This window comes from Podarcis tiliguerta (genome assembly GCF_965153285.1).
Source record: "Podarcis tiliguerta genome assembly, chromosome: 10".
Taxonomy (NCBI): domain Eukaryota; kingdom Metazoa; phylum Chordata; class Lepidosauria; order Squamata; family Lacertidae; genus Podarcis; species Podarcis tiliguerta.
Window position 1 is genome coordinate 28473666 of NC_139543.1, and position 14625 is coordinate 28488290.

At 40.0% G+C, this 14625-nt stretch overlaps 1 protein-coding gene across 4 annotated transcripts in view; it reads right to left on the minus strand.

Annotated features, from left to right (window-relative positions):
• The window catches only part of TAFA2 (TAFA chemokine like family member 2), a 139599-nt gene that overhangs the window by 14065 nt on the left and 110909 nt on the right, over positions 1 to 14625 (minus strand). For 2 of the 4 annotated variants that reach the window (XR_014502128.1, XR_014502129.1), the window contains exons 3-5: positions 12877 to 13029; positions 11706 to 11830; positions 1832 to 2069 (exon numbers count right to left, since the gene is read on the minus strand). Coding sequence is in view for 2 of the 4 variants with exons in the window: in XM_083400164.1 (XP_083256290.1) it covers positions 11706 to 11830; positions 12877 to 13029 (278 nt within the window). In the remaining 2 variants the exon portion in view is untranslated. The remainder of the gene's footprint in view (positions 1 to 1831; positions 2070 to 11705; positions 11831 to 12876; positions 13030 to 14625) is intronic. The other 2 variants (XM_083400164.1, XM_083400163.1) reach the window with 1 other exon arrangement.

Consider the following 14625-nt stretch of genomic DNA (forward strand, 5'->3'; position numbering starts at 1 on the left):
CATTCTATTGACCCGACTGTCACATATCCAATAAATTTGAAATTTGAAAACCCCTGAAGAAATAACAGATGAGCATGGATATAAATCTGACGAAAGACAAACAGAATTCTAAACTTGTAGGTAAAGTTGCAAGTAAGGAAGACATGGGCTATTGTTTGGTAACTGTTGTTATTTTTATCTGTAAGCCACCTTGAGTCCCAGTCAGGGAAAATGGCCAGGTATTAAAAAATTAATAAATAATAACAACAACTAGGGCGATCCTACTCAGACTGGCTGCCAATTTGATACAAAGCCAAATTTAAGGTGCACATGCTTACATATTAAACTCTGTGCAACTCTGCAAGTCTGGATATCAAAAGGGACACCTGCTCCCAAATATAACTGACTGTCTGCTAAGATAATTAGAGGGTATTCTCCTGGTGGGACACGGGTGGCACTGTGGGTAAAACCTCAGCGCCTAGGACTTGCCAATCGCATGGTCGGCGGTTCGAATCCCTGCGGCAAGGTGCGCTCCCGTCGTTCGGTCCCAGCGCCTGCCAACCTAGCAGTTCGAAAGCACCTCCGGGTGCAAGTAGATAAATAGGGACCGCTTACCAGCGGGAAGGTAAACGGCGTTCCGTGTGCTGCGCTGGCTCGCCAGATGAAGCTTGTCACGCTGGCCACGTGACCCGGAAGTGTCTGCGGACAGCGCTGGCTCTTGGCCTATAGAGTGAGATGAGCGCACAACCCTAGAGTCTGGCAAGACTGGCCCGTACGGGCAGGGGTACCTTTACCTTTACCTTTATTCTCCTGGTGGGGCCACCATGAACTGAGACATAGTGTGTAGCAACCTGAGAGAAGTCCTTTACTATAGAGCTCTATGGAACTCCTCTCTGAAACAAGGCTGGCACAGATTATGATGAGCTTTCAATACCTGTTTGTGAAAGCCTTTGTTGACTGCTAAACACCGTTTCGGAATATGCTATACTGCTGGCTACAGTGGATGGAATTTTATGTTGGTCTAATGATTTAATATGTACAGTGGTACCTTGGTTCTCAAACATAATCCGTTCCGGACATTTGAACGTTTGAAAACCGAGGTGCAGCTTCCCATTGGTTGCAAGAGCTTCTTGCACTCAGCGGAAGCCGTGTCACACATTCGGTTTCCGAAAAATGTTCAAAAACGGAAGCATTTACTTCTGGGTTTTCAGCCTTCGAGAACCGAAACGTACAACAATGGGGGCATTCGGGAACCAAGGTACCACTGTTAAAGCCTAAACCTGAAAAATAATCAAGTTACAAAAGTTACATTTCTTATTTAAATCTATCACATATCATTGTAATTGCAGCATTTACCATAATACACTTTTTAAAAAACCATGTTTTTGCTTTGGCTTTTATCCTTATAGGCCAGGATAATCCAGGGAGATTAAGAACATCATGCTTTCAATATTATTGGGATTTAAATATTGGAATATGTTGTGCTATGTTTTTTGTACATTTAGGATGGTAATCCTGTGTTTAGGTACCTGCAATACAGGTTTATTACAGAACACTGATGAAAACAAGGCTTCAGTAGGGGATAACTTAAAGCTCTGCAAAAGCCACACTTGTTTGACCAGACACATGAGGACACAAATACACAAAGGATGTGGCTGCTGTAGTCAATAATGAATCTACAATGCTATTTTTAAACTTATTGTCCGTACAAACCGCCCCATAATACTTTGCAAAAAAAAATGTTTAATTTTTCTAATGGTAATGTTGTGATTAAATGGTGCTCTGTGAGTTTGAGAAACAGTACAATACATTAAATACCGCTACAACTATGAAAACCTGTATTTGTACACACCTGCTGCTCTGTGAGTAACAAAGCAAGGCTGGAACATCTTTCGGGAGAAGTTTTGACTCTTTACTCCTCAACGAACCTTCTGGCCCTTCCTGAGAATCCGACCAATAGTAGGATTCATGACAACTATTGCCCCAAACGTGGAGCCAGAATATTGTGTGTGTGTGTATGTGGAATAAACAAAAATTGTCACCAGGCACAGCAGAAATCTCCTTGTTCTTGAAGGGTTTTACACGTTTGCCTAAGAAACAAACACACATCAGGCACTAGAATGAGTTGTATGAGACAAAAACTGGGATTAGTGGCAGAGCATTTTGCTTTTAAGGAAAAGTTAAAGTGTCTTTAAATGCTGTGGAAAAATATAGCTTCTTTCTTGCAGAATAAAAGAGAAATGTTCGAAGTTAATTAAATATATTGTCAATATAATTATCCTAAGGCAGATCAACATTCTTTAAATTGAAGTAAATCAAGGAAGTAATTTATTAAATTGTAGTAATTCTGACCAATGAACAAATGTAAGTTTGTTTGAAGACAATGTATATTTAAAAGAGGGGGAAAGGCCACATGAACGTTACTTTTTCTGCAAGGACAGAGGACTCAGGATTCAACCCAGCAAGCGTAAGTCCCAGTGAAAGCAATGGAATGTATTTCTGAAAATTTATATCCTGTCGTTCCACTGTGCACACAATGTTCAGGGTGGCTTAGAACTATATTAAAATCAAATGAAAAACCCCAATACAACAATAGCAAGTACAGACAGAAGCAGTTGATACAACAGTCCAAAAAAAATTAAACTGGAAAGTTAAATATCTGCCTAAATAAATGGATCTGAGCAGTAACCCTATACTTACCTGGGAGTACTACCCATTGAGCTCAGTGAGTGATACCCAATTGTGGCTGCCCACCAGCTGCTAGCAGAACAGATTTTCCCAGCTGTAACAGGACTTCTCTTTCTTCTATCCTCCCCTTGCACCCCCAATATCTGCTCTGCAGATGTGGGGAGTATACAGGGGCAGGAAGGAAGAGGAAATCCCACTCTGGATGAAAAGAAATACACTTGCGCGATGTTGGATGCAACTGAATGAGAACTACTTAAGGGTCAACATGGGCACTGTCAGTTATAATGAGCTGTTGGTGGAATGTCATGTAACTGCACTGATGACATTACCTGCAATCACTACATTGTTTGCAATTAAATTAGTAAATAACAAAAAAAAAGCTTAATTACATTTTAGTATCATGCCCCTCCCCCCACTATTCACTTTCATACAGAAATCTATAAGGACTCAGATCAGGGTGGCCCCAAGATTGCTGCCCAGAGACAAGATAGCACCTTATCGGTTCCATGCGCCTAAGTTGCTGGTTGCAGGAGAGCATCTCTCTGCCCCTACCTGAGGGCTGTAGGGTAGCAGAGGAAGCATCTACTACCTCACTTTGCTTAACGGTCGTCCCTGTCTCTGACACGCTCCCATATTTCATGCACATTTGGGCTGCTTTGTTTGGTTCCATTGACGGGCCCAATCTGCATTATTCTGGACACATCATTTCAGGTGTCTTTTATGCTTTAGCATACTAAAAGGGAAAGTCTGCATTTACTTCTAAGTAGCTGAAACTAACCCGTAAATAATGGCTAGAGATATTAATGGAGTTAAGCAAGAATCTACCCCCTTCTCTCTTGCATGCACAACAAAACAAAACTTCTGCCTCTGCGATACACTTCTTCCTATGTCTCTTAATGCAACGCCTGCAATTCACGACCACGGGATAAATGCTTCAAAAACAGAATGGCTGAGATCCAGGGTGCAAGCGCTACGACCACAGCTGGGATTTTCCCATTGTCCAAAATGGAAGGGAATCTGCTCACAATACCTGGCCTTCGTGAACTAACAAAGGGGCCCATCTGCGCATAGAGCTTTCCAGATTGTGGCCGCTATGTGCACAGATATCTTTCAGATGAACTCCAGATAGAGTAACAGTCCTTATAAGAAAATGTTAGAAATATCTGATGTCATTGTTTATTATGTAAATTTGGGTGTGACTAAAAAAACAACCTCAAAAGAACTAATGTCAGTCCACAATAAACCAGATTAGGCTCCAGATTCCCCATTTCTCCCCCCCCCCCATTTTTGAAAAAAAAATGTTCTGATACTATAATACACTGAAATATTTAAAAGTTATTTTGGTTGCCCTTGAACCTTCCTGCCACACTTGCCACCACACATCAGTGTGGTACTCTACACCCTTTGAGAACCATTGACCTAGAGACAGCAGTGGAGATTTCTACACTCTTTAAAATGGGACCATTAAACTTTTAGGACGTAGTGGCGGACATCACTGTAGGAAAACACCATAGGAGAAATCTCCTGAGACTCCCAATCCTTCCATGCTAAAATGGTGAAATAGTTCACTTGCAAAGAAAATAAAGATATGTGTAAGGAGATGTATGTCTATATTTCCATTTAATTATCTGCTATAGAAATATTTGCCTTTGCCTTCCAGGAAAACATTATGATGTTTAGGTTCATTAGATGCTAATACCAGACTTCATAATGGAAGGCTGGATGAATTTGTGCTTAATGAAAATGCCCTTTCTGAAATTAACTGAAGTATAATTTTTACTGTGTGGGTTATCAGTTACCAAAAGTATAAGTGTGATGTAGGAAGACACTAATTTTCACAAAGGGTTCTATGTACTATACAGTGATTTCCCAAGGAATAGTGCTGAAGAGCCATCAATATGATATTTGAGAATATTGCCAAGGTGCATTCAAAACTGGTACGTGTTCCATAGCCTTGAATGAAGCATTCCATGTTGCTGTTTCACTTACTACTGTCAGCCTTTTCCATTCTCTAAACATCTTGCAAGTGCATAGTTGCAAGCACATAGTTCTGGTAAAATAACAGATGAAAACCAAATTGCTGAAGGGAAACTCATATGTTTTAATCAGAATCACATATCCCTAGCCTATCAGGAAGAAATATGTATGCCTTGCATTTTGAATTAGATTTAACTTGAAGTGTACTATATGTTAAATAATCGGACATTAAAAACCTGCCATGGTGTGCAGGAGTATAAGCAAGTAGCTCTACAACTTTAATCACAATCCCCGCTTTCTTGCCCTCTGATCATTCCCAGGCCTGTGATTAATTCTTGTTTTATGTAAGCGCTTTGGAGAAATAATTGGGCCTTATCTAGGTCTTGTAGAGCCATTCACATGCTTTAGTGCTAAATAAATAGCACTCAGTGGCCCTAACTCACAGATGTAAGTAGGAAAGATTGTGACAGATCACAAGCATGCTATATAGAGCAGATAAATCGTGAAAGGATAAGGGCCATGAAGCAATGCGGAGAGCCAGAACACCTGGAAGCTGTTTTGCTCTTTGGGTTGGTTGTAAGGATTCAGGTGCAAATCGGTTTTTCTCGAAGTATTAGAGTAGAAAGTTGTAGAAGGGTACGGGGCTCCTGCATGTTGAATAGACGTGTTGAAGAAGAAATTCCAGCAGTTGCAGCTTGTCATGCCAGCTACATCTGGCGAAATCCCCTCTTCTACACACCTATTAAATGTGCAGGAAATGGAAACACTAGATTAGAAAGAGGCAAGAAGGAGAAGGCAAACAAATGAAGGTGTTTTATGGAAGGACGGATGCCTTTTTTGAAGCATTCGAAGAAATGTTATAGTATGATGAACTGGCAAGCAGGATTTGAGCTATGAACAACAGAAGTAATTAGATCATAGTATTGTGATGATGATTTGATAAGATAGAAGATAGGGTGTAGCAGAAGGGGAGAAACAACTCCACGAAAAAAGGAGTGGGAAGCAGTTAAAAAGAAAGAGAAATTTGTATTTTGACTGTATATGTTAAAAATGTTAAAACTTAATAAAATATAATCGGGGGCGGGGGGATGAATAAAAGGCTGATCCTACACTGAAAGGCGAAAACATTTCTAAACTGTCCTATTTACGAAACTCATGATACATCAATACCTTTATTAGGACTAATGAAAATGTCACAATTCTGGACTGACCACTGGGGGAAATGAAACATTCTTCATACTGGGGTTTATATTAAACCTAGCTATTGTGAGTAATATCTTGCTGAGCGTTTATTTCTACAGATCAGCAGATGTTGATGCACAAGTGATGACAAAGAATTGCATTTTTTTAAAAAATGAAGGAAAGGACAGCTATCAGTCAAGCTTTCCATGCATTTTTTCCCTTTGAAATATGCTTAAAAAGCATAGTAAGTAAAAGCCCTGGTAAAAATCAATCATTCATACACATGTATATGTACAGTGATTGGTTATGTTTTAAATGAGTGCTTAAGGTAGCATTGGATAATGAAATGTTGCTTAATGTATTAGGGTTTTTTGTAATTTGAAAATTAAATTTGTTTTTTAAAGCATGAGATTTGGATGAATCAAGTTTTAATACATTACTTTTTCCTAACCCATTCGTGTTCTAGCGAGCTGCTCGTTCAAGTGGCATGGCAGACTTTCAGGAAGGCTGAGGCAGGCCAAGAAACTAGATCCCCTTGCGGATTAGGCAGGAATCCTGCCTGCTCAACCATAGAACTACTCTGGCAGATGGAACAGCTATTCATTCCAAAAAGCTCCTATAGCCTTATTATGGCTCCAGCTAGCAACTCTAAACTGGCTGTACTGCACTCCCACATTCGACAGTTTTTTGTCCTACCTTCAGACCCACCACTTGTGCAACAGAATATTATCTACAAATTGCTGCTACAGATTCTGACTGTGACTACCTCCAAATCCCTGTTCATCTTGCACATGCTTTGTCTCTGTTTGAATCTTTGGCTTTAATATAATTTTGTTTCCACCTCTAGTTGACTCTTGAGCATCTTTAGGAGCAAAAAAAGAAAGAAAGAAAGAAAGAAAGAAAGAAAGAAAGAAAGAAAGAAAGAAAAGGAAATGGATAAAAAATCATTCTATCAGCAAAATCCTATCATGTCTGCTTGGAAGAAAGTCCCACTGAGGTCAATACAGTACACTAGTGGCCAAAATTGTGGAAAACTTTTGGGAAAAGTGTATTTCTGAGGTTTGATGTCTCATAACACCTGATTGGCTCTCTAAAAACACTCATGCTCATTGGCTACATTGAAATGAAGGAAATCTACTGCATATCAACCTAAGCAAAATGTGCTTCCTTTTTCTGGGTATTTGGCTATAACTTTTTATAGAATACAAATAATTGAACAAACTTTGTTGCATTACATCCTTCATCAAATTTTCTTTCCATTCATATATAATGTTATGGTATTACTCCATAAGGAAGTGGTGCTATGAGCCATCAAACCTCGGAAACACACTTTTTCCAAAAGGATTCCACAATTTTGGCCACTAGTGTAAATAAATGTATTGAGGTCAACCCCCAATAAATGAACATGAAACTGCAGTCTTAAACAACATTCTAGAAATAAAACCTTTAGTAATCTTCAACTTACTCTTACTGGTGTGTTCTGCCTTGAAGTTAAGAACTACTATTCCAGATTAAGTGAGCTGAGAATTGCACCCTGAATGTGAGAAATATTTCATTGCTCTTCTAGTGTGCTGACCACAGACGGGCTGCAGGATCTATCAGGAACACTGCAATGCACTCCCTGCATACTAGAGTTCTAGATAAATGATTCACTGTAACAAATCTTATCTTAATCAGAACTACAGACCTATTTTTTGAGAAGAAGCTGAGAAAGAAAGCAGTTGCAAAGGGAAGGAGACAACAAGAGAACTGTATTTCTGGCGTTTTTTACTGGCACAAACAGCAGTTCTACTCTGTCCACCTCCTACCCTTCTTTGCAGCTGCTTAAAGTGCACATACATCTGTTGTAATTCAGAGGAGGACAGGATCATCATCTGACATAGCTGTTTCATTGACACTAATACCAGCCTTGGTTTCAAGATAAATTCCACTCCTAAGTCCAGGGACTCATTTTCAACCCTTCTGTATTGTTCCTCCTTATCCATCCTTATTTTTTTCTGCTCAGTGGGCAGTCAACTAAACAGAAGCAGTCCTAGCAGAACAAATCAGGATCGTGAGGGCTATAGAAACAACTGTCAGCACCTGATGAATACATTAATCTTATCAATTATTATCATCTCTGTAATGGTCTTTTTAAAGATGTATCAGTTCAGAACCATTTTGACAAACAGTGTAGTCTTCAGGTTCCCTTTTGGACACAGGTGCACAGAGCTATACTTTGATTGTCCAATCTCCAGCTATTGGAGAAAGGCCAGGTATCGCATCAAATCTCCTGGCTCTTTCTGTTGGCTGAATATCAATATCCAAAAGGTTTTAGGATATGTGAGACGGGGCAGAAGAATGATAACTAACATCCTTTAGCGTGTGAAAAGAGCTTGGCTATTTCCCTCCCTGAGCTACAGTGACTTTTGAAATAATTTGGTAGTATAGTAACTAAAGCTTCTTGTCTGGAAATGTATAATGTATTACAAACTCCATGGTCCTCACAATATATAAGTAGGCATCTTGCATTGGTTCCGTTCATTAAACCCATCTTGTATGGAACTAACCATTAGATGCAGTTTGCAGAAATGAACATACAGATTTAGTCACTGAGCAATGTGTCTCTGTTCCTCCTTCTTGGGATTTTCCCACAGAAGAAAAACCATCACTCAGGGTAGAGTACTCACTTACATATAGACATTCTTAGGATGATCCCTGGCATTTTCAGGTAAAGAACCCCATCTTTGACTGTCTTGGAAACCTGCTGTGAATCGGGACAGAAACTACGGGACAACTGATCCAAGAAGTATAAAGGCCTCTCCATGAAACAAATGTATGAAACTTACACATGTATGAAAATGTATGAAACCCACATATAGATTGTCATGTGCAATGATTTAACATGCATATACATGCACCATAAAATAACAGCCTGCATGACATCTCCTCAGCCTATGCTGATATGTTTCCTATTTACAAAAGGGGGAAAACCCACCCTAATTAGTTGAGGAGGCTCAGCTAATTGTGATTATGACTTGCTGATTTCCCCCTGCTCTAGCTTATACACTTATACAGTCTCAATGGTAAAGGGGTATTATGAACATTGTTTCCCAAGACAATGCTACAGTCAAGTGAGAAATCAAGTGCTTGCAGTGGTTGGCCTTACTAGATGATTCTGATATGTAAATTCTTCCTTGGCAAGTTGTGCCAAAATTCAAAGTTGACTGAGTTCAATAGAACGTATTCCCTAGATGTGTGCAGAAGACTAGAATAACTAGAAAACTAGTACTAGAAAACTAGGAAATCGTCCAAGATCTACAAAATGGAACAATGTGGAATGCTCCCACTCACTTTTTCTGTCACTCAGCTGTACCCTTCTATACCATACTCGATTCCGTTCCCCCTCCAGAGTTTTCCATTCCCTCCTTCCAACTGTCAATCAGAGTTCCATAGACACTGAGCGTTCTTAGTCCTTACCAGGCTATTTTGAGGATCCTCCAATTGACCCAACTTGTGTGTGGGGTTTCCCTACATATATATTTTTTGTACTTTTGCAAACCTTGTGGCCAAGAGCAAATAAGCATTTTGGGGAGTTATCATTGCATTGAGAGAATGAGACCTCCATGCTGCTTAGCACTTTTGAAACATCTGACATGCTTTCCAAAGTGCGATATTGGTTTGTAAGTGCCGGTGTGGTTTCAGTTTCATATAACAGAGGCAACCATTTACAGTGCATTGTTAAGTTTAACTGTCCTTTGTTACCTGGCTTGTGAGTTGTACACTTTTTAAATTGGTAACACATCCCCATGTCCAAACAGGATCACTGTTTAACGAGTAAATGCTCTTATAAACTGCTGTGTTCTAAAGCAGCTGCTTAGAAAGCACAGGAGCCAACATTTTAGATAGGGGCCAGCCTTTAACTGCAACGTTCTACACGGGACTGGGGTGTTCTTCATTTTTCTTTAACTATCTACTTGTACGTCTGTTTTCCTGCTTCTCTTGCTCACCCACTGTCTTTGCCTCCAGCTTTTCGTTATCTCTGGCCACTGTCAATGCCATCTTTCTGACTTGCCCCTTCTTCTCTCTCTCATTAAAAATATAGCTAAAAATAAGGACAAAAATAAAATGTGGCTAGTAGACATGGTGGAGTGCATCTTATGTTGCCCATCAACATTGGAGTGCATTGGCTCCCAGTATGTTTCCGAACACAATTCCAAGTGTTGGTGCTGACCTTTAAAGCCCTAAATGGCCTCGGTCCTGTATACCTGAAGGAGCATCCCCACCCCCATCGTTCAGCCCGGACACTGAGATCCAGCGCTGAAGGCCTTCTGGTGGTTCCCTCATTGTGAGAAGTGAGGTTACAGGGAACCAGACAGAGGGCCTTCTCGGTAGTGGCACCCACCCTGTGGAACACCCTCCCTTCAGATGTGAAGGAAATAAGCAGCTATCTTATCTTTAAAAGACATCTGAAGGCAGCCCTGTTCAGGGAAGTTTTTAATATTTAACGCTGTACTGTTTTTAACACTTGATTGGGGGCCGCCCAGAGTGGCTGGGGAAACTCAGCCAGATGGGCGGGGTAAAAATAATAAATTATTATTATTATTATTATTATTATTATTATTATTATTATTATCATCATCATCATCATCATCATCATCAACTTAATTTTGGGTGCTGCCTGTCGTATGAAAACCAGATACGCAATGCTTTCAAATGCCACAGCACAGGAATGTCTTTCGGGGCGGCTAGGGCGCCTTTAATCTAGTCCTTTCTGTTTCTTTTGATAAGTCCTTCACAGAAGCACATCTGCATTTAAATCAGTCTAAATGTCCATTGCCTTTGAATACTGCTATTCTGTCGCACAACACCAAAACATCTGTGAAACAAAAGAGACTCTAATCAAAAGGAAGGTATAAGGCACTATTCTTGTACTGCAGTATTGATTCTTTATGCAGATCCCTATTAAATTCTTTCAGATTTGAAGCATGAGATCAACAAGATCTTAAAATATATTTATGAACTTTAGCTCTTTGGGGACTATGGAACCAAGGACAAACAGGTCCTTTGACTAGAGTTATTCTTATGTTATACATGAACATCTATGGATTATCTTCTTTTTACAAGCCAAAACAGGTTATTCGTATTTGATATATTGCTGACTCTTAGTGCAATTTCCAAATCACTTGTTCTGGGTTTGAATTAGGATTTCTGAAGATTGTGGGTGAAGTTATTTTAAAAATCTAGAGGATCTATGTTTTATATGCTATTTATTGCGGAAGAAGCCTTGAATGGATTTGCATTTGATAAATTAATTGAATAGAGACAAAGGAATTTCTATCATAAGCTGTTCTAGCCACATGAAATGCATGGTTTACTTCTTCCACCCCCCAAAATTTAATTTGAACTGACGTGGCAGGGGAGAGGAGCAACAGGAATCTATTGGAAAACCTTTTTCTAAAAAAAGTTAGTGATATGGATTAATCGGTGGAAAATGAGCTGATATTAAATCAGAATGCCTTTTAGGATTTGTAGAGTTCTGGGTTTAATTTCAGACAGGTAACATAAGAGCTGTAAGAAGCGAGAGCAGGGGTGTTGAAGTTGCCCATCAAAAGTTGACAACTGGACAGCTGACTGAGCAGGTGCACCAGTCTCACCTGGTCTTCCCAAATATGGTGCTCGTATTTAATTTCATCATTAATTCTAAATGCATATATATCAGGCGTAGCCAAAATGGTGCCTGCCATAAAATACTAAGACTACAGCTCCCATCGTTCCTGACCCCGAGACATACTGAATTGGACTGAGTTGAAGTCAGGTTACAGATGCATTTTATATTCAGATCTCTGTCCTCTTTACTGGTAATGCAAGAGCTGCCAGACAGGTGTCAAGGTACTTACCCTTGTTGTTTTCACTTTATTGCCAGAAGAACAACTCCATCCTTTTCGATCTGGAAGGACTTTGCATTCTTCCCCTTCAAGACATGGCTGCATGTGGCACCACCATTTTTGTTCCACTATTGAAGCTAGAGAAGTAGAAGAAGAAGAAAGGCATGCTGTTGTTTTTAATATATTGGTGCTATTTTTAACTTATTCCATGGAAATATTGTCAGGGCAATATTAGCAAAGTCATAAATGTCAACTATGATCTGCATTGTTTTAACAATAAATAAATATCTGCATAACAAAATCAAAATGAAAATTGCATATATGTGAATTTGAACAGCAATCAGAATGACATTAACCAATAAGGGGGCAGAAAACTGACCCGGTATCATGAAATGTTTGACTTATTTTCAACATGTCTCTCTCTGGAACGGCTTAAAAGCCTCTCACATCTATTTAAATGTCTTTCAGAATTCGCATTTCTCCAGTTTCATTGAGCTGCTCTCATGTTAAAAGATTCATTACAATCTCTGCTTTCAGCCTATATTTCCTAACCCTTGAACATTCAGGTCTAATGTGTCTGGAAGAAATATATTCTCAAAAGATGACATAGTTACTGTTTCTGCGATAGCTGACATCGTAGCGCCACGAAAACACAAGCTTTTTGCAGAGCATGTGACATGCAACAGGCAAAGGCACATGGACCATCTGAAACTCTCTCTACTGAATGTAAAGAAAACATTTATTTCTTTGTGCTGCTCTCATGTTAAAATGACTTCCTTAAAAAAAAGAGAGAGATGGCATCACTCTTTGCCTTGATTTTTCTTCTTTGTGGCGAAAATAATATAAAGGAAATGTGAAACAGCAGCTCATGGAGCAAATACGCTGATGTAGCTTTAGCAGCAGATAATAAAATGAGCGAACTTGATACAACCGTATGGGTGCTCGGAGTTTTACATCAAGTCCCTAGAGGTTTCATTTCACAGCCAGGCTTGGTAATTCACTTTCAAATCTCCAGCTATCGTTCACCTTGGGTATATATATATATATATATATACCTCCAAAGAACTCTCAATATCCTCCTTATCACTATAAATATTGGCAGGATTAAATGAAAGGCAATCGCTTAAAGAACTCGGCAGAGCATGACTGGAGAGGGAAGAACAAACCACAGAATGTGCCGCACCATCAACACAAGAAGGAGCTGCTCGAGTGGTACCTGCTACCTGCCCGGGGAAGCAGGAGCACTTGACTGTCTGCGATCTTTCTTCTATCTTGTTCTTATTACAACATCGGTGGAGAGCCACCACTTCACAAGTTCCAGTTTTAACATGATGAGCTGTGGAAACAAGATGTTGACAGCGGTGATGACATTCATTTATTTACTTTGCACAATTTCTTTAAAAGCAGAAACGCATCAACTTAAGAGGCCGTCTGCACTGTAGGTGTCGTCGGAAAGGTCTTCTGTGCTAAGGGAAGGACTTATCTTGCTTCCTAGGCTGAGATACCTTATAATTCCTTATTGCTCAGAACACAACAGCTATTTTGGGGAAGGAACATTGTATGTTTGGCCTCATTGGGCTGGCTGCAGGCAGAGAGGACAATATGATCAGAAGAATAGCGTTCAGAGAATAAGTGTTACCTGCAGAAGAATGTTGGCAGTGTGGAGTGATCCTGCTTAGGGTTCTAGACAGCCATCCATGCCCTTTTCCAAGCAACTCCATTCCAACCCTTCATTCGATTGAGGTGTGTGTGTGTGTGTGTGTGTGTGTGTGTGGAGGGTAAGGTGTTCCCTTAGGGCAGAGCTTTCCAAACTGTGTGTTGCGACACGTTAGTGTGCCAGCCGCAGTGTGTAGGTGTGTCGCGTGAAGACTCCTCGCATTCCTCCTAGGGGTGCAAAGGGGTTAGTTTAACCTCCGGTTTGCTAGTAAAACTGAATTACTGTGTTGCGAAATGATGCATGTCCAAAAAGTATGTCACCAACTTGAAAAGTTTGGAAAGCTCTGCCTTAGGGTTCCCCCCCACCTTACAGATTTCTTGTACTTTGTCAACTTTGGGGTTCCCCCAGGCATACTATTCCATCTTATTATTGGTGGCCCCGTCTTAGCTGCAAATTTCAGCTCTAATGCAGATGAATGTACTGCAAACATATTTCCTTATAGTCTAAGAACTGGAGTCATTTCAAGAAGTACCACAGAAAACATTTCATTCTGGAAAATGTCGGCACATGTGTTTTTCAAAGGGGGGGGGGATAAGTGTGTCAGCCTGTAAAGACACATTTAATTTCTTAAAATATTATTTAAAATATAACCCAGCTTTCCAAATGCATTTTGCTCAAGGCAACTAACAATACACACAAAAAGTATAACGAAAGCATTGTAAAATAACATATAACGGACAACAAAAAAGATGAGATTAAAAACAGCAGGCCGCAAAAACTATAAGCTGTAAACCAAAACAGAATAAAGGCAGTGAGAAGTCAACCAAGTAACCCCAAAGCTTTCTGAAACAGGAAGTTCATCATTATCATCATCAGGCACAAGGAACGGTTCAAAAACCAAGGTGCAGAAGCAGCACCAGATGTTCGGCTTCGAAAGAACGTTCTTAAACCAGAACACTCACTTCCAGGTTTGTGACATTTGGGAACCAATTTGTTTGACAACTAAGCAGTTCGACTACCAAGGTACCACTGTAATAAGACAGGCCTCCCTGGGCAGAGTCTAATCACACTACCCAATAAGGCTCTCTGGTGCAGTCCCACCAATCCTGTTACTTTTACATGTTTACCATCTTTCATGTGAAAATTTATCATCTGTGTGTCTGCCTTACTCAACTGACCACGTATTTTGGGAAATGAGTGGGGAGGCAGTGCAAATTCTTCACATGCCAATAAGCTTCTTGCTGGAGAGATGTAAAACCTCTGTTTGCTATCCAT